Here is a 20,240-nt window from a genome sequence, read left to right on the forward strand (position 1 = left end):
CATGTGATATATATCGATTATAGGCCGCATACATATTGGTATACTTTTGGCATGAAGCTTTAAGAGTTTTGGAGGAACCAGCTTGCTCAACTCTAACAGTTTGACGGTTTAATCTGATTTTGACTTGTGAGTGATTTGTCATAAAATGGAGATAGAACATCTTGTTCTGTGAATTTTTCCTACAGTAATTTTCCTAAAAAGAAATACGGGTTTAGTAGTTGAACTCATACCAGGCAGCCCTGTAGGAGGGGTCTACAGTAAGCCCAGTTTCTTAAAGAGCCTGTAGGAGACCTGGTTCTCCTCCTCAATGTAGCAGTACACAGGGTAACCCTGGGCATGGAGCCTTGCTGCCATGGTGCTCACCAGGATCTTGGCATAGCCCTTCCCCCTGTGCTCTGGCAGGGTGTACAGCAACCCCATGGCACAGTAACCATACAGCAGCACCCAGGAAACTGGACGGCCTTCTTCATCAGTGATGCAACATGTGGGGAAGTGGCTTATCAGATGTTTGATTAGTTGAAAACCTTTTTCATCATCTCCATATTTCCAGGTTTTATTCACCAAACCGACATGGAATTCATTCAGGGAGGAGATCCTGGCCTCCATATCTCTGTGGGGAAGGACAGGAACACAGGACTTAGGTTGAGGAAAAAGGCCTGTTTCATGACCAGACATTTGGATTTCATATAGTAAATTAACTTCAGCTGAACCTTGACCTCACATGAAAAGTAAGGTCTCTGTGCCAATGAGAGGACATTCAGTTCCACACCATTGGGTATGTCTCAAAACACACAAAAACCACCAATGGCAAATGCAAGGGAGCTTCTAAAGATATGAGAATGGGAATGACCAACTGAATGTACCTGCTCACTGTCAGGTGAGGAAGGTGATTTGGGTCTTGTAATTCCAGGAGGTGAGTTACACCACACGGTCTCATTGTGACATCTTTTGTGGCAGAAATGTCCTTCAACATGGTGGTATGAAGCATGTCAATCCCTTCAGAAAACAAGAGAAACCCATAATATGAATCATAAAAACACATGGTTGCAATGGCTAGAAAGGTTAAAAAGGAAGAAGAAAATTATCCACCTCCAATTTTCAAGTATTTATTCCAATCTAAGATGCTGTCTTCTGTCAACATTCTCTTAAGAACCTTCTCATCAGTACTGAAGAAAGTCAGTTCCTCATTTTTAAGCAGGGTGTGTTCACTCTGTTCATGCCATTAAAAAAAAACAGTTACTCAAACAATGGACATGTAATATGTATTCATATTGAATACAGTACAATTCTGAAATTGACTGGATGAAGAGAATAAGTGATTGAACATACACATACATAATATGCAAAATGTAGTCACCTGTGGGTGCGGTCGACAAATGATGGTTTTAAAATCAGGCCGGGAGTCCACAACAACCTCTAGTGTATGTGGTTTGTCTCTATTCATACCAAACAGATATCCATAAACCTAAAGGGCAAAATACAAAAATGTTCTTATTCACAGTTTTATTTCATAGCGAGACTCTCTCCACCCTGTTACACATTCCATGTGTGGAGGGAAGGATCGCCCTGATCATTAGACGTGGATATTCTTTCAGACACACTGACTGCCGGCCACGCCCTGATTAATGCTCTATTAAGCCCAGTCTACAGCAAACAGCCAACTTGAGATGAGACCAGAATTATGGTTGTGTCTATCAAAGCTGGCTGGGTTGGGGACCAGTAGCTTGTGTTCAGCCCTGCCTCAGCTAGTGTGTCAAACTGACACTTACAGTCAGCCTTGCATCTTACAGGCTGAGCTGCCTTCCAGTTCTTCTGTTTCTCTGTTTGTCCTGTGCATCTCTTCCCTGTCAGATGTGCACATCGTGTTTGTTTGTTTTGTACCTTGCTGGGTGCTACTGCTCCATCTCCTTGTAGGGTGTCTTGCACAGTTTCCCCATACATATGGAACAGAGTGGAGAGATAGTCTCCATATGAAAGAGAGCGTATTGGTTATGTTGTAACCATGGTTCTCTGGTGTAGACAACTCGGAGGCAGGGTTGATCAAATGTTCCGTGCCAACTCCAGTGCTTTATAGAGCATGAATCAGGGCGTGGCTGGGACAACCGGGGTGTCATAAAGAATATCCACGTCGAATGACCAGAGGGGATCCTTCCCTCTACATATGGAATATGTAACCAGGGTATCAACACAGTATACAACCAGAACAGTTTCCACTGCATGCTTCATACACATGGTTGCATGTGTAACAGGTGAAAAAATTGCCTGAGTCCGAGGTGGGATTTGAACCCCTGCCTCTCACGCGTTACCAGTCAGCTAAAAACGAAGTCGCCTCTGGCCAAGCGCAAGAAAGTTCTTTTTGAATTTGAGGGTTACGTCATCGGGGAGTGTTGCCGCGATAACCTGCTACCAGCCTTCGCTTTCACTGCACCATCCATGCTTACTAGCGAACTAGCTGAGCTAACCATGCTACACTCACCCCCCTTTGACTTCCTTCTCCATGTGAAACTCCGCAGCGACCATTTTATTTTATTTTTTTTTTACTCCACCCAGATCCGAGTCACGGCACCAATGTAACAGGTGAAGAAATTGCCTGAGTCCGAGATGGGATTTGAAAATGCGTATGGTGGGATTTGAGGGTTACGTCATCGGGGAGTGTTGCCGCGATAACCTGCTACCAGCTTCGCTTTCACAGCACCATCCATGCTTACTAGCGAACTAGCTGAGCTAACCATGCTACACATGCTTTAATAATACTCAAAATAGAAACATTCATCCTTGAAAATTAAGAAAATAAATGACTGAATATGCAGTACAATTTTAAAATATTTACATAAATTGGTTTCAAATTGGCTCAATACAATTATTTTCAAGAATTAATAATTTTTTACATTACATTATTGGCATTTGGCAGACGCTCTTATCCAGAGCGACGTACAACAAAGTACATACCCATAACCAGGGATAAGTTCGCTGAAAGACCCTAGAGGGAAGTAATTTCAACTGCTACCTGTACAACAAAGATAAGGAGGAGGGCCTTTTTTTTTCTTTTCTTTTTTTGAGAACAAAGAAACAAACAAACAGAGCAAAAGTGACCAAAGTTAACTATCCAAACACTACAACACAACATTTTATCCGTACAAAGCTATTTTCACCATCTAAGCTACTTCTAGTGATTTCACTCTATGTGGAACCTGCCAAAATAAATAATGTATACATTACCATGGAGCTTTTCGGTAAGTATGACCGCAGAACCTTTTCTGCTTGTTGTAACGCAGCCTCATTTAAAATCTTCATCTTTTCAAGACACGATATCCAGTTAAATATGATTGCAACATTTGTTTGGAAGGTGAGATGAGTTGTGGGGGTGTGTCTCCACTTTTTTTTTTTTTTTTCAGGCTAAACTCATTGGAGCAGTGTACCCTACTTTGGCAGGTAAAGCCTGAAGTAGGCGTTCCATTTGGAGTTTAGCAAGATGTTTTGTCATGTAACACAGTGTAGCACCTACACCGGGTGATTGACAAGGGAAAAGATGGTCTTCCCTAGTCAGCGAAACTGCCCAAAGATAGGTGTGCCAAGCTTGTGGCATCATATTCAAAAAGACTTGAGGCTGTAATTGCTGCCAAAGGAGCATCAACAAAGTATTGAGCAAAGGCTGTGAATACTTATGTACATGTGATTTCTTAGTTTTTTATTTTTAATAAATTTGCTAAAATTTCAAAACAACTTTCATGTTGTCGTTATGGGGTGTTGTGTGTAGAATATTGAGGAAAAAAATGAATTTATTCAATTTTGGAATAAGCCTGTAACATAACAAAATGTGGGAAAAGTGAAGCGCTGTGAATACTTTCCGGATGCACTGTATATGCAGTATTTTACTGTGGATCTGTTTCATCAGACAATGCTCACCTGTGATATGCAAAAATGGCAATTTCCCTCACAAAAGTCAGTTAATCTGTTCTTACTGTGGATTAGCAGGGAAAGTAGGTAAAAACTCAAACAAATGTTCACAGTGTGAGGATATCAGACTCTTGTGTGGTTATCCGTGACTCTACCTTTTTCCACATTTCTTTAAAAAACGTCTTTCGTTTTGCGTTCCCTCCCTAAAAAATATATAAATATATATAAAATGTATATATTTTCATGCTCACTAAGAGAAGTTGCTGAGTATCTGTGTGAGTTAAACATTAATAAATCACAGGCCGAGCTTTATTGCAAACATCTACTTAACAGGTATTTCAGCAAAGTCACCCCACCTCACTTGTAATTTTCCAAACAAGAAATATTGGTTTAGTAGTTGAACTCAACCCAGGTGGCCCTGTAGGAGGGGTGCTCAGTAAAGCCCAGTTTCTTAAAGAGCCTGTAGGAGACCTGGTTCTCCTCCTCGATGTTGCAGTACACAGGGTAACCCTGGGCATGGAGCCTTGCTGCCATGGTGCTCACCAGGATCTTGGCATAGCCCTTCCCCCTGTGCTCTGGCAGGGTGTACAGCAACCCCATGGCACAGTAATCATACAGCAGCACCCAGGAAACTGGACGGCCTTCTTCATCAGTGATGCAACATGTGGGGAAGTGGCTTATCAGATGTTTGATTCGTTGAAAACCTTTTTCATCATCTCCAAATTTCTAGGTTTCACCAAACCGACATTGGATTATGTTGCAGATAACATGGCTGTGTCATATAGGTGAGGTGCAGGGGGCTGAGATACAGAATTTGTGCCTACCTGCTCACTCTTAACTGACTGGACATCACCCATTTCACTGTTATAGGCTTCCAATCTGGCTCGAGGTCCTTCCACAACCTTCAGCCTGAAGACCTTCCAGCTCAGATCTGTGAATTTCCTGTTCTTTCTTGTGCTGCTCTTCTAGAGCTTTTATCCTTTCTCTTTGCTTACTTTCCTCTTGCACAATCTTGTATTCAGACCGTTTTGATGCTAGCTCTGCTGCTGCATCAGCCCGTTATATGAAGACGAGGAATGATGGCTCCTATTTGACTGGGCAGCGGTAGAACCATTCATTGAGAGAGCATAGTCACGATCCAGCAGCCCACACAGACGACATCTTTCATTTTCTGCATCCAAATCTGCAGTAATCCCTGTTAATCTTTCATAGATGATTTTGATAATGTCACTGGTTACTGCTTCACATGCATCAACCTTTCGCCTTAAATCAGCTCTTGGTGCTCCCTGACCTCTTACTTCAATGTAAAGTCTGTTTCCCCTTTCTCTAAACTGTCCACAAGTGAAGACAGGTGTTCTTTAGTCATTTCTGACTTTAGTTTCTCTCTTGCCTCACGCGCTTGGATTTTCCACTGTTCGTATAAGCCGGTAAATCTTTTTTCCTTTTTACTTGCTTCTTCCTGTTGATAAGTAAGCATTTTTTCTGTTGGCATTCTGATACGCTCAGAGTGGCAAGGTTTGTCTGTATCACTCGGAACTTTTCACTGCAGATCAGCCAACATTTTTTCTTTACCTTTGATTGTTTCCTTTATATATCCTGCCTTGTCGTATCACTCGTTTTGAAGCAAGCCGTTAAGATGCTGAATTTCTTTGATTAGATTGTCTATCTGTTCATGAATGTCCTTAAAGCTCTCGAATGAGGCTTCTGCGCCTTTTTCAGCCACTTTCAGTGCATCCAGAGACATTATAGGTATCGTTCAGTTTCCAGACAAATTCTGCCACCTGTTGTCCGCAGCGGGTATTTACTTTATAGACTCGAGACCACGTTGTGCAGCATGGGGGCGGCTGGTCAAGTTCTGACTGTAGCGTCCCAGTATAATTAAGAACAAGCCTGGACTGATGATCTAAAGACGTTTAGAGCTCCAATTACCTTCATTGACCAACGTAAGAACGTGTTGCCCTTTCCGACTGGCGCTAATTTCCCGTTACTCTCCCCGTTCACTAGTTTTATCTCGTTGCGTTAATGCACCATTTATCCTTTCCGTTCCTATCTACGTTCACTTTATGAAATAAGAATATAATGTCAAAAGAAAAGCACGTCCGGTTAACACGAATAACAAAATAAAATAACAAATACAAATTATGCACGTATGCTTAACTTATGCATTTACTATGAACTGAGACATTTTTGAATTAAATCATTTTTAAACATTGAGGTCATTTACACATACATTGGGCCTCATTTATCAAACGTGAGCCGAACGAACTAAATTCTTTGGAAATGTATTTGCAAATACAATGTGGGATTGATCAAAGTTTTCGGATGTCAGTTTTTTCGTGGGAGCCGAACGAACTTCAGGAGTGGTCTCAGCGGATCGTATTGTGCGCGGAAATGAAAGGAATGAATGCGTTTATTATTCCATTCATTTATATTTTATTTTGAAAAAATATTTGAATAAGCCAGTAATCCTGATTAATTGATGCTTGACTGGAGTTGAATATTGAAACAAGTCCACGCCCTTGTTATGTGGGATTTCCAGTAGCGTGCACACGTTCTTTGTCAGTTGGCCGGGCTTGCCGGGCTGATAATTACTCCTGATTTTGTGGGTCTGTCTCAGGGTTTACTCCAAAGTTTCTCCAATGGCTCCAACATGCACTTCCTCAACCGAGTACAGGCACAACCGCCGCCTCGCTTTTCGCGGGCCAGGGTTTTATACCCAAATGTATCACTTAATGCAGTTCTCACTTAGGTCCGCTCCGGACAACCTAAACTAGTTGTGTTTTCTCACCCTCATTTTTACACACAAAATCAGGAATAACATTTAGGATACAATGCGGATGCATAAACAACCTGGTTCATTATAAAGTACATGAAACCCTTAACAGTATATGCTATTCTGAACACTTAGCATAATGTTATTGAAATGTAAAACACATTAAAATGTATATTTCCAGGGTGATGACGTTGAACATGTGACAGTGTGTTCGCTAGCGCCCCCATGTGCATCTCGCCCAACACAACAGAATGCACTGCGAACACAAATCTGTCAAAATATAAATTCCATAAAACACATGAAGTTTGCTAAAAGCGAAGCCAACAAGTCTAAGTGTATAGCCGCTCTTAACATTACGTAAATGTATTGCTTGAGCCTATTCGAAGATTTGGGGCATGGCGTAGGCAAGAGGGCACGTTTCGTTGCTCGCATTTGATTTCAGAAGTTGACATGAACTGTTTTCCCCAGTCAGAAGCTGGTCATTCGGTCATTCCGAAATGATGTGAACGCAGCATAAAACTCTTTTTCGATTACATTATTGCTTGAATAGAAGATGAAAGCATGGCTTACTTCCAGAACGTGGTCAGGTGCTTTCCGTCCTCAGCTTCTTGTGGACTGGCACAGGAAAGTGAAAATACATCGTTGCTTGATGATCCCGCAGTAACGTCTCTCCTATAATGAGATAACTTTGCCTCCAGTTTTATGTCAACCAAATAAATTTTTATATATATGTCCATGCTCACAAAGAGAAGTTGCTGAGTATCAGTGTGAGTCAAACTGTCATGTTCCTGTGTTCTGTGTGCTAGTTCATCATTGTTTATTATCATCATTCTTGTAATTTATTATTTTTCATATTCATGTCTGGTGTTCTGTTTATATTCGTTAGTCTTTGCACTCGTCTTCCCCTGTGATGTGATGAGTCTGAATGTTTTCTAGCCCAGTCACTCCCTTGTCTGCGTGCCCCACTATTCGGGTGCTTAGGGGGTTCAGCCTTCCTTCCAATCTTACATTCCTTACTTCCTGCTTTCTCTCCATTTCATGTTTGTACATAGCACTAATATACTAATCCCAACTAACATAGAATTTGTACAGTACTAATTATACTATCACACTAATATGTTTGTCAAACTAACAAACTAACATTCACTAGTTTTGGGTATTTGTAATTAAAATCACTTAACTAACTTACTAACGCATCTCCAGTTTCAATTCTGTTCTGTAACTCCGCCTCCCTATTCTATCACTGATGACTTGCTTAGTAGTTGAACTCAAACCAGGTGGCCCTGTAGGAGGGGTGCTCAGTAAAGCCCAGTTTCTTAAAAAGCCTGTAGGAGACCTGGTTCTCCTCCTCGATGTAGCAGTACACAGGGCAACCCTGGGCATGGAGCCTTGCTGCCATGGTGCTCACCAGGATCTTGGCATAGCCCTTCCCCCTGTGCTCTGGCAGGGTGTATAGCATCCCCATGGCACAGTAATCATACAGCAGCACCCAGGAAACTGGACGGCCTTCTTCATCAGTGATGCAACATGTAGGGAAGTGGCTTATCAGATGTTTGATTACTTGGAAACCATTTTCATCACCTCCACGTTTCCAGGTTTCATTCACCAAACCGACATGGAATTCATTCAGGGAGGAGATCCTGGCCTCCACATCTCTGTGGGGAAGGACAGGAACACAGAACACAGGTAGAGGAAAAAGGCCTGTTTTGTGACCAGTCATTTGGATTTCATTTAGTCAATAAACTTCAGTAAGATCTCTGTGCCAATGAGAGGACACTCAGTTGCACACCATTGGGTATGTCTCAACAAAACACAAAAACCACCAGTGACAAATGCAAGGGAGCTTCAACTAAAGATATGAGAATGGGAATGACCAACTGAATGTACCTGCTCACTGTCAGGTGAGGAAGGTGATTTGGGTCTTGTAATTCCAGGAGGTGAGTTACACCACACGGTCTCATTGTGACATCTTTTGTGGCAGAGATGTCCTTCAACATGGTGGTATGAAGGATGTCAATCCCTTCGGAAAACAAGAGAAACCCATAATATTAATCATAAAACACATGGTTGCAATGGTTAGAAAGGTTAAAAAGGAATAAGAAAATGATCCACCTCGAATTTTGAAGTATTCTTTCCAATCTAAGCTGTCTTCTGTCAACATTCTCTTAAGAACCTTCTCATCAGTACTGAAGAAAGTCAGTCCCTCATTATGAAGCAGGGTGTGTTCACTCTGTTCATGCCATTAAAAAAATAATCAGTGGACAAATGTAATATACATTCATATTGAATACAGTACAATTCTGAAATTGACTGGATAAAGAGAATAAGTGATTGAACATACACATACATAATATGCAATATGTAGTCACCTGTGGGTGCGGTCGACAAATGATGGTTTTAAAATCAGGCCAGGAGTCCACAACAACCTCTAGTATATGTGGTTTGTCTCTATTCATAGCAAACAGATATCCATAAGCCTAAAGGACAAAATACAAAATTTGTATTGTTCACAGTTCCATATGTGGAGGGAAAGATAGTGTCGTGAGCCACGGACCCCTTGCCGAGCTCAGACCTCACGTTCCCATGAGCAGTACCTCACCATGAGGTGTCTCGGGGACGAACTCAAGTACTCCGAACGTCCTGGAGCCCTGGTAAGTTCTACTGAACTTCCAGCCCAGTCTCAAAGTGAAGGGTGTGATGCAAATCTGGTATTCAATGTCCTGTATTCAATGTATTCCTCTAAAGAATCTTTATCACATATGATTATAGTAAGATATACTTTATTATAATCAATCAAAAGAATAGAGTTACACAGATTACAGCGTAAATATCATCTTTCAGTTTGCTGATCACATGCAAGTTACATATACCCCTTTAGCTCTTTCTAATTTACCTTTCCACCTATGATGTTTAAAAATCAAGGTACACCCCTCAAATATCCATCCTCTTTGGCCTTAGCCTTATCCTATAGCTCCCCCTTCTGGACGTTTAAAAGAAACTATTCCTAGAATATTATATTTATCTAACTATGATAACTTCTCTACATTTTTCTACCTTATATAGTACCTTAATGAGAAATAAAAGATATTAAAATAAAAGGAAACTTATAATGTGTTACTTTTCCTACTTCTACAAGTAATATAGATTACAATTACCACTCCAGCTTGGTTATAGTTGTTCTGCGTGGCTCTTTCTTCAGCTGAGTCCGCACCGCGTACGTCACTCCTCTCTCCATATCCATATCCTGGAGTGGCGCGCAGAGGGAGCGCGCCACTCCAGCTTGACTACAGCTGTCTTGTGTTGCTCTCTCTTCAACAGCTCGTAGATATCTTGTGAGGCAAAATTCTAAGATCCTACCCTAAGGTCTAAAAGCTTATTCCTTATATATCTTTTTTGCATACAAAAGTGTACCTTGTTGATAAGAAATGTCCCCAATATTTCAAGCGGGAAGACATTTATCTCTTATGTAACTTGTTTTTTAATGACCATATTCATTATTTCTTTTTTACCAACTGTCATTTTCTCATACTGAAATTTCCCCAATACTTTATCTCATGTGCCCCTCCGGTTTTGGGAATTTCCACCATCTTAATATACGAGTGGAAAAACACTAGCTTTTTTGTATTTTTTTAAGGAACCTATTCATCACTGGTGTCTGTTTCAATTTCATAGTCTCTCCTTGACTTCCTCCACACCTTGATCTCATGCAAGCCAGAAGTTAATGCCTGCCACCATCTCAATACACTCTTCAACTTCTTCTACAGTCAGTCCTTTGAATCTATCCAATAAATTATTTGTGCTATAATCAGGAAGGCCCTTGAAGCCTCTTAATATTCTTTCGGTATTGACATCCCTTCCATTTTCCTTATCTCTCCTACATTTTTCCATCTCCTCATATTCTTTGATCTCCCAATTATCTTCATTATTTTTCTCATCCTGTTGCTTTAACCAGGCCTTGTGCTCCTCCCCTGTAGGAGCAAGCCCGCACGTGTCAACCAAGTATGTTATCACATCTACCGTCTCCTTGAATGCCAAACTCCCTGGGTCACCAATTTCCCGTTCAGCTTGTTCAGCATCTTCCATGGTCATGCTAGAACACATTCTACGCATGGCCTCAGTCAGGCCTTTAGCCTTGCTCTCTAAAACCCTGAATCTAAGTCCTCTGACTTCAGACTCCTCAGTATCCATATACGGTTGTACATTTATCTTGTACCACATATTTTTCTTCTTACGGGCGTTCTTACTACCACCTCGATGGCGTGTGCGAGGGGTTAACAATGCATTCCTTCTTAACCCATCGCACGTCAATCTCTCATCAGGGGGGCCTAGGGCCGGGTCCTCGACACTATGTACAGTCTCTTTTGGAATCTGGGCTTTGGCCTTTTGTTGTCCTGTCCTGTTTTTGTTCATTCCCTGACTTTTACACACCCGTTCAATGTGTCCCTTTTCCCCACACTTCCTGCACTCCACATCCTTACTCCAACACTCAGCAGCAAAATGTCCTGTTTTGTCGCACTGGTAACATTTGCTCTGAGCTCCCTTTTCATCGGCGGAGACCTTGTGCAGTTTTCCACTGCTTTCACTGAGGTGATGAGCCGCTAATTCCATGGACACACTCATTTCAATAGCTTTATCCAATGTAAGTGCACTTTCAGTTAGCAGGCGTTTCTGAGAAGCTCCACTCCGCACACGAGCCTGTCCCTTACGGTGTCATTCAGTACATCATTGAATTCACAATGCTCAGCTAGCTTTCTTAGTGCAGCTGCAAACACTGCTACGGACTCCCCTTCCTCTTGGTTCCTTTTATGGAAGCGAAAACGCTTAGCAATCACCAGGGGCTAAGGTGAAAAGTGAGCTGTTAAAGCAGCCACTATACTTTCATAGCTTTTGGTCCCGGGCTTGTCTGGCTGGACCAGGGCACGTAGCAAGTTATATGTTTTTGGCCCCATTACACTTAAGAACATAGGCACAAGCTTCTCGCCTTCAATGCCATTTGCTTTAGCAAAGTACTCAAAACATTCCGTGTAGGACTTCCACTGCTCCATATTTTCATCAAAGGCGCCAATGCTTCCTAGTATCCCCGTCATTTTAGCCTTGTTAGCAACTTGTTAGCCAGTACTCACGCTCCTTTGTTAACTGATTTATCTGCCAACGTAGTCGTCCTCCCAACGATGAAGCTAATCATCCGCTAGCCGCATTCTTGGAAAACAGTCCGCTCAAAACTTTTCTTTCAAACGAAACACACGCAGATCACGATAATCCTCGTCGCCACTTTGTCGTATATTGCCTGAGTTTCATTCCCCTTTAAACTCTTGCTACAACATAAATCAGACGGAGACGGACTTGAACAATACCAGGAGAGTCGTCCCTTTATTTTACTTCCAGAAACAACATGTGACCCGAAGGTCTCTTAAATCAGAACAGTTAGTAAGGCACTAGCCAATTGGTGGCAGTAACAGAGTATAACACCCAATACCCGAATATATGACAGAACCCAGCATCAGGGTTCAAAACCTTGGCCAGGTGTGTCTAATGTGCAGTGCAGAGCAAAGCTTTGAAGCAGACCACAGGTCATCAGCCATCACTGCTCTCTTTAATACAGCTAACAACATGACCAAGAATGTGGTTCTTTATGGGAATCAATATTTGATTGAGCTTTGTGTATAGCAACTTTGAGTGTCCTTTTTGTGCCTGTTGGTTGAGAATTGGAGGATTTGAGATCTGGTTTATATAGAAAAAAACGAAATTATTTAAAATTCAACATTTTGAAACCCAATGATTCATCATTGTGGCAATCGCCCAAATTATAATTTCGCTTTGTATGCTATTCTCTAAAAAAAAAATGTTTTCCTTAAAAATGTCAGCTTGATCTTAAAAAATAATTGCCGAAACTTAAATGACGTTTTGTTTTGTCAGCCGTCCTTAAGAAAATAATTGTTCTTATCACATCGTACAGGCATACAAACTGCCCTTCACAAATGTGTTCTTGTCAAAAATAATTGACATGACATGTTACATCAAACGCTCAAAAATAAATGACATTTTGCATCACAGGCTATATAAAAATAAATGTTCTTATCGCATTGTACAGGCATACAGCTGTTCTGCAAACTGTCTTTGCCAAAGTTAGACCCCCCCCCCCCCTACACAAGACTTCCTGTCCTGCACGGTTCATACCTGAACTGTCCTTAACATCGATAGCCCACCCCCACAACGCCAGGCATCCTGCCCTGCAAGCAGTTTTCTAACACAGAGGAATCATTCGGTATTTTCCAACTTTTCTTAAGCATACACATTATTTTATTCAATTCAGGTTACATATGGGTCAGGATACTTCTAGCAAAAATGAGCAGTTAATCAGTTTGAAAATATGTAGGCATACTTAATCGTACTTTAACAATTGATTAATGGTGGTTTCTTGCGTTTCCATAAGCTCATCTGTAATGAATGACATAGGTTCATTGGATTACATATTCTACAGTTGACACTGTGGTTTCTTGCGTTTCCATAAGCTCATCTGCAATTAATGATATAGGTTCATTGGCTTGCATATTGATTACATGAGTAATAGGCAGCATACATGTGATATATATCGATTATAGGCCGCATACATATTGGTATACTTTTGGCATGAAGCTTTAAGAGTTTTGGAGGAACCAGCTTGCTCAAATCTAACAGTTTGACGGTTTAATCTGATTTTGATTTGTGATTGATTTGTCATAAAATGGAGATAGAACAACTTGTTCTGTGAATTTTTCCTACAGTAATTTTCCTAAAAAGAAATACTGGTTTAGTAGTTGAACTCATACCAGGCAGCCCTGTAGGAGGGGTCCTCAGTAAAGCCCAGTTTCTTAAAGAGCCTGTAGGAGACCTGGTTCTCCTCCTCAGTGTAGCAGTACACAGGGTAACCCTGGGCATGGAGCCTTGCTGCCATGGTGCTCAGCAGGATCTTGGCATAGCCCTTCCCCCTGTGCTCTGGCAGGGTGTACACCATCCCCATGGCACAGTAATCATACAGCAGCACCCAGGAAACTGGACGGCCTTCTTCATCAGTGATGCAACATGTGGGGAAGTGGCTTATCAGATGTTTGATTACTTGGAAACCATTTTCATCACCTCCACGTTTCCAGGTTTCATTCACCAAACCGACATTGGATTCATTCACAGAGGAGATCCTGGCCTCCACATCTCTGTGGGGAAGGACAGGAACACAGGACTTAGGTTGAGGAAAAAGGCCTGTTTCATGACCAGACATTTGGATTTCATATAGTCAATTAACTTCAGCTGAACCTTGACCTCACATGAAAAGTAAGGTCTCTGTGCCAATGAGAGGAGATTCAGTTCCACACCATTGGGTATGTCTCAACAAAAACACAAAAACCACCAGTGACAAATGCAAGGGAGCTTCAACTAAAGATATGAGAATGGGAATGACCAACTGAATGTACCTGCTCACTGTCAGGTGAGGAAGGTGATTTGGGTCTTGTAATTCCAGGAGGTGAGTTACATGACACGGTCTCATTGTGACATCTTTTGTGGCAGAGATTTCCTTCAACATGGTGGTATGAAGCATGTCAATCCCTTCAGAAAACAAGAGAAACCCATAATATGAATCATAAAAACACATGTCCAATGGCTAGAAAGGTTAAAAAGGAAGAAGAAAATTGTCCACCTCCAATTTTGAAGTATTTATTCCAATCTAAGATGCTGTCTTCTGTCAACATTCTCTTAAGAACCTTCTCATCAGTACTGAAGAAAGTCAGTTCCTCATTATGAAGCAGGGTGTGTTCACTCTGTTCATGCCATTAAAAAATAATCAGTTACTCAAACAATGGACACATGTAATATGTATTCATATTGAATACAGTACAATTCTGAAATTGACTGGATAAACAGAATGAGTGATTGAACATACACATACATAATATGTAATATGTATTCACCTTTGGGTGCGGTCGACAAATGATTGTTTTAAAATCAGGCCAAGAGTCCACAACAACCTCTAGTGTATGTGGTTTGTCTCTATTCATACCAAACAGATATCCATAAGCCTAAAGGACAAAATGCAAAAATGTTCTTCATACCGAGACTCTCTCCACCCTGTTACATATTCCATATGTGGAGGGAAGGATCGCCCTGATCATTAGACGTGGATATTCTTTCAGACACACTGACTGCCGGCCACGCCCTGATTAATGCTCTATTAAGCCCAGTCTACAGCAAACAGCCAACTTGAGATGAGACCAGAATTATGGTTGTGTCTATCAAAACTGGCTGGGTTGGGGACCAGTAGCTTGTGTTCAGCCCTGCCTCAGCTAGTGTGTCAAACTGACACTTACAGTCAGCCTTGCATCTTACAGGCTGAGCTGCCTTCCAGTTCTTCTGTTTCTCTGTTTGCCCTGTGCGTCTCTTACCTGTCAGGTGTGCACACCATGTTTGTTTGTTTTGTACCTAGCTGGGTGCTACTGCTCCATCTCCTTGTGGGGTGTCTTGCACAGTTTCCCCATTCATATGGAACAGAGTGGAGAGATAGTCTCCATATGAAAGAGAGCGTATTGGTTATGTTGTAACCATGGTTCTCTGGTGTAGACAGGGCTGATCAAATGTTCCGTGCCAACTCCAGTGCTTTATAGAGCATGAATCAGGGTGTGGCTGGGACAACCGGGGTGTCATAAAGAATATCCACTGTTATGTTCCTGTTTTCTGTCTGTTAGTTTATCATTGTTTATTATCATTATTCTTGTCATTTATTATTTTTCATATTCATGTCTGGTGTTCTGTTTATATTCATTCGTCTCTGCACTCGTCTTCCCCTGTGATGTCTGAGTCTGAAGGTTTATGAGCCCAGTCACTCCTTTGTCTGCATGCCCCACTATTCGGGTGTTTGCGGTCTTTCCGGGGTTCAACCTTCCTTCCAATCTTGCATTCCTTACTTCCTGCTTTCTCTCCATTTCATGTTTGTACACAGCACTAATATACTAATCCCAACTAACATAGTATAATTAGTACTGTACAAATCCTAACACAGTAATATGTTCATCAAACTAACAAACTAACATTCATTAGTTTTGGGTATTTGTAATTTAAATCACTGAACTAACTTACTAACGCATCTCCAGTTTCAATTCTGTTCTGTAACTCCGCCTCCCTATTCTATCACTGATTACTTGCTTAGTTTCAGCAAAATATTCGCACCTGTCTCTCCGTATCTCTGCATCTCCTGATTTTGTGCAATTGTCTACTCCCTAGTCCGGAGCCATTTGTATTACATGTGTGTCTTTGCGATTCCAGTCCGCGTTGTGCTATTCCCCTTTCATGTGTCTCACATGATGTTCAGTTGTTAGACCGCCCTCACTCCCATGCCCCGCCTAGTTTGTCTCATTCCCCTGTGTATTTATACCTGTCCTTTTCAGTTGCACCTTGCTAGTTCGTCTTGTCCTGTTTTTTTGAGTCCCGAGCCCTTTATTCCGTTCCCTGTTCTAGCCTCCTTATTCCCAAGCCTTGTTTTCCCAAGCCTTGTTTTCTCCCAAGCCTTGTTTTCCCGAGCCTTGTTTTCCCAAGCCTTGTTTTCCCGAGCCTTGTTTTCACCCAAGCCTTGTTTTCCCAAGCCTTGTTTTCCCAAGCCTTGTTTTCACCCAAGCCTTGTTTTCACCCAAGCCTTGTTTTCCGAGCCTTGTTTTCCCAAGCCTTGTTTTCTCCCAAGCTTTGTTTTCCCGAGCCCTTGCCCTGTTTATTGTTGGATTCCCTGTGTTTGACCCCTGCCTGATTTGTGGACTCTTCTGTTGGATCTACTTTTGCCTGTCTGACCCCCTGGTTTTTGAACTTTTGCCCGTTTGTGATGACACTCTGTCTGCCCCTTCATCTGCTAGTAAACCTGCCATTTTCTACACCCCTATGTCTGCTTCTGGTTCCTCTGTCCTCCCAGCGTGACAATCCATGTCAAATGACCAGGGGGGATCCTTCCCTCTACATATCGGTATCAACACAGTATACAACCAGAACAGATGGGTGCATGCTTTAACAATACAAAAAATATAAACATTTATCCTTAAAAATTAAGAAAATAAATTATTAAATAAACAGTGCAATTATTAAAGATTTCCATAAATTGGTTTCAAATTGGCTCAATACAATTATTTTAATTATTATTTAATTATTTAAATATTAATTATTCCTGCACAAAGCTATTTTCACCATCTAGGCTACTTCTAGTGATTTCACTCTTTGTGGAACCTGCCAAAATAAATAATGTATACATTACCATGAAGCCTTTTGGTAAGTATGACCACAGAACCTTTTCTGCGTGTTGTAATGCAGCCTTATTTAAAATCTTCATCTTTTCAAGACACGATATCCAGCTAAAAATCTACAAAGAATGATGGCCTATATTAACTACATTTCAAAAAAAATAATCTTTAAAGAATTACTCATGAAAGTTTCAAATTTGAGATATGTTTCTAATATGACATCATATAGTCAAAACTCCACTGACCGCCTCGGATTTTGAACTCCATCTAATATCAGTGGAACGCACCCGCCCTGGCTGCCTGCCTTGAGTGCCTCATCAAACTTTACATAAGTCACGGTTTCTTATCAGTAGTTTAGGCAGAAAAAAGACGGTGGGTGTGCATCAGAAAAACTGGTTGTGGCACATTTCATTTTCGCCACCACAGACTATAGGCACCGCTAGACTGATGTGCACCTCCACATAAATATAGCCTAACCATCTAGTACTCTCCATTATAGGCTTGCCTACAACATAGCCAAAACATAAAAAGTTTTTTTTTAGGCTCGGACACAGATTCAGGGCTCCGTTGCAGACCACGAACTCTCAAAGTTTTCGTTTTTTTTATTGTTCAAGACGAGTGCAGGAATAAGCTAGACGCAGTCAGCAAAAACCGGTTTAAAAAAAAAAACAAACAAACAACGAATTATTCCGTTGGAATCGCACTGAAAGTGGTTGTTAAGTTCCATAAACTGTCGGACTCAGGATTTCGATTTTTTTAATACATATATTTTTTCACCTTTGCTCCTCCCAGTTGGTCTGTTGGTCTGCAGGTTATTTATGTTATGTTGCTGTGTCACATTCTCCCAAAGCAAGCGACTTTGGGAGAATGAGTGCACAGTGCAGAATATTTCTTGGATTTGACCATAGCCCAGTTCTCAATCTGTTTGTATCACAACCAACTGAAGTTATTCCCAGATGATTCGTACACATCTATGCCTGCATGTACGTTTATTCGGAAAGGACTGTTATGGGAAGTTTGTTCATCTGTTTTTACTGTGGATTAGCAGGGAAAGTAGGCAAAACTTCAACTCAAACAAATGTTCCCCAGTGCATTTCACAGTGTGAGGATATCACAGACTCTTGTGTGGTTATCCGTGACTCTTTCCCACATTTCTTTTAAAAACGTCTTTCTGTAGACTTAGGTTTTGCATTCCCTCCCTAAAAAATAAAATAAATCAAGCTTCTTCATCTAGCCTATTCTAGAGGTTAGATTAAGAGGTAATGTTGACGTGGTCTGAAATAATAAAAGTCTCATGCACACATTGTGCTTATCGTGCTGCATTGAAAACAATGACAAAAAACAAGGAAACATTTTTCAGATGATCAAATTAAAGACTCCTAACCACAGGTGTTATTTCATATTATTTCCCTTCAAACTAACACAATACAGGTTTAGCTCATTATAGCTTTCTTCATTAGCCCATCACCTAATGGTTAGCTTTCATGGCGCCAGGTGTACAGACTTTCACCAATTAGGAACCTGTTGATCAGTCTTTAATTTGATCAGTTAATATTTAATTTCATGTTTTTACCTCCCTTTATGTCATTTTCACTAGACCAAGAGCACAATGTGATTATGGGACTTTTAGTCTGCAAAGCAAATTCAGACATAATCTGGCTTAAAAGCATCAATATTTCCTCTAAACATGATAAGAACCAAATATAGAGAAGTGGAGTTTTTTTTAAAATTCCAGGACAGCAGTAGGCTATATTGCATAGCACGTGCCACCAATGAAACTTCTCATCTAACCCAGGCAGACAGAGTAAAATAGTTTATCATCTTCACTGATTCAAATTAAAGAAATGCTCCCGCTTCTCCGTGATGTTCTTAGGCCACGCAACCGACTCTCATCAGCTCGTACTTACCAGCCCAGGGATGGTTCCATACTACATTGTGACTATTATGGAAGAATTGTCAGTAAACGGAAGGTTGAGTCGAATAGCTAACACAAACTTACCTATTGACTGCACAAATATCAATGTTCTCACCCTACTACCTTGGTCCTGATTGATGATCGCAACATAGGTTTGGAAGATAAGAAGAGTTCTTGGGGTGTGTCTTCAAACTAGTTTTTCTGGCTAACCTCATTGGCAGCAGCGTACCAAGCTTCTGCAGGTCATGTATGCATTAGATGTTTTGTCATGATAAAAGGAATTCCTGCCTCTAATGCAATCAAGGCAAAAGTGGAATCGCACCAAAAGAAACTTCAAACCTGGATGTTCATGGCTCATGGGTAGAGTACTGAAAGCTAGAGCAGATTCAAGAGGACATGTTAGGAGTGTACTTCTGAGAACTAAGATTAGCACACTAGAACAACCTATCAGTAAGGTCTGCCTGCTGGTCCAAGTGTCACACTGAAGAAAATGACAAGTCCATGTAAGTATGTACGTACGTACGCACGCACGCACGCACGCACGCACGCACGCACGCACGCACGCACGCACGCACGCACGCACGCACGCACGCACACACGCACACACGCACACACACACACATTCATACGTTTGCATTACACACATAATGCATTACACACATAAGTAGACTTGTAGGAATACGAAAGATTTGACGAAAGATTTGATGTTGATTTGCCTCCTTAAATTTTGTTTCGTGTATTGTTATGTTACACACGGCAAACAATAGGGGCCGGTGTGTAGGAGCCAAAGGTTGGCCAGCTACAACAAATTTTGACTATTTAAGGGCACCACTGGATGATGCAAGCAGAGTTTGCCAATTGAAGACAGGTGCTCACCTGAAGGACGCCGAGCTGAAATCGTTTTTTCTTTTTTTTTCTTTTTTTTAACGAGCTTTGCTTTAAAGTTTCAATTGTTTTCATTTGTAAAGGAAGTTTAAGTTTTCTAGAAGAGCTTTCTTTAGTTTTATTTTGTCCCGACATATCCTTTTTTGTTTGGGCTATTTTATAGCTTTATAGTCTATCCTGCATAACATATGCCTAGCATTTCAGCTACAAACATAGCCTATACATGCACACTCATTCATTCATCTTTTGAAACACTGTGAATCTGGAAGACTGGATACTTTGAACAAATCAGGAAGAAGCAATCTCCTCAATGCTGAGAAGTACAGGCAGATATTTATCCATCATGCTATACCATCAGGGAGGCATCTGATTGGTCCCAAATTTATTCTGCAGCAGGACAACGACCCCAAACATACAGCCAATGTCATGAAGAACTATCTTCAGTGTAAAGAAGAACAAGGAGTCCTGGAAGTGATGGTATGGCCCCCACAGAGCCCTGATCTCAACATAATCGAGTCTGTCT

General features: G+C 41.2%; 3 protein-coding genes across 3 annotated transcripts; all 3 read right to left on the reverse strand.

Moving 5' to 3' along the window:
• Nucleotides 1–252: 252 nt before the first annotated feature.
• Nucleotides 253–3,294, reverse strand: LOC134016728 (glycine N-acyltransferase-like protein 3). Its single transcript, XM_062456046.1, has 5 exons — nt 3,220–3,294; nt 1,358–1,465; nt 1,090–1,210; nt 864–996; nt 253–610 (listed from the first exon to the last, which is right to left on the reverse strand). Exons 1-5 carry the CDS (start codon nt 3,292–3,294, stop codon nt 253–255), a joined length of 795 nt encoding a protein of 264 aa, XP_062312030.1.
• A 4,631-nt stretch (nt 3,295–7,925) lies between these two features.
• LOC134016727 (glycine N-acyltransferase-like protein 3) lies at nt 7,926–10,858 on the reverse strand. The gene is made up of 5 exons (XM_062456045.1): nt 10,688–10,858; nt 9,040–9,147; nt 8,783–8,900; nt 8,558–8,690; nt 7,926–8,325 (listed from the first exon to the last, which is right to left on the reverse strand). Exons 1-5 carry the CDS (start codon nt 10,856–10,858, stop codon nt 7,926–7,928), a joined length of 930 nt encoding a protein of 309 aa, XP_062312029.1.
• Nucleotides 10,859–13,460: 2,602 nt separating this feature from the next.
• Nucleotides 13,461–17,006, reverse strand: LOC134016725 (glycine N-acyltransferase-like protein 3). Its single transcript, XM_062456044.1, has 5 exons — nt 16,932–17,006; nt 14,614–14,721; nt 14,343–14,463; nt 14,119–14,251; nt 13,461–13,860 (listed from the first exon to the last, which is right to left on the reverse strand). Exons 1-5 carry the CDS (start codon nt 17,004–17,006, stop codon nt 13,461–13,463), a joined length of 837 nt encoding a protein of 278 aa, XP_062312028.1.
• Nucleotides 17,007–20,240: the final 3,234 nt, after the last annotated feature.

This window comes from Osmerus eperlanus, unplaced genomic scaffold (assembly GCF_963692335.1).
Source record: "Osmerus eperlanus unplaced genomic scaffold, fOsmEpe2.1 SCAFFOLD_224, whole genome shotgun sequence".
Lineage (NCBI taxonomy): Eukaryota > Metazoa > Chordata > Actinopteri > Osmeriformes > Osmeridae > Osmerus > Osmerus eperlanus.

Coding starts and splice junctions, on each gene's coding strand:
- LOC134016728 (XM_062456046.1), bottom strand. CDS start 3,294: ATGAAGATTTTAAATGAGGCTGCGTTACAACAAGCAGAAAAGGTTCTG. Junction 1,466..3,219: donor ACTTACCGAAAAGCTCCATG/GTAATGTATACA, acceptor TTTGCCCTTTAG/GTTTATGGATATCTGTTTGG. Junction 611..863: donor CCTCACCTGACAGTGAGCAG/GTACATTCAGTT, acceptor CCTTCCCCACAG/AGATATGGAGGCCAGGATCT.
- LOC134016725 (XM_062456044.1), bottom strand. CDS start 17,006: ATGAAGATTTTAAATAAGGCTGCATTACAACACGCAGAAAAGGTTCTG. Junction 14,464..14,613: donor TTTGTCGACCGCACCCAAAG/GTGAATACATAT, acceptor TGGCATGAACAG/AGTGAACACACCCTGCTTCA. Junction 14,252..14,342: donor TAAATACTTCAAAATTGGAG/GTGGACAATTTT, acceptor TGTTTTCTGAAG/GGATTGACATGCTTCATACC.
- LOC134016727 (XM_062456045.1), bottom strand. CDS start 10,858: ATGGATACTGAGGAGTCTGAAGTCAGAGGACTTAGATTCAGGGTTTTA. Junction 9,148..10,687: donor GTTTGGCATTCAAGGAGACG/GTAGATGTGATA, acceptor TTTGTCCTTTAG/GCTTATGGATATCTGTTTGC. Junction 8,326..8,557: donor CCTCACCTGACAGTGAGCAG/GTACATTCAGTT, acceptor CCTTCCCCACAG/AGATGTGGAGGCCAGGATCT.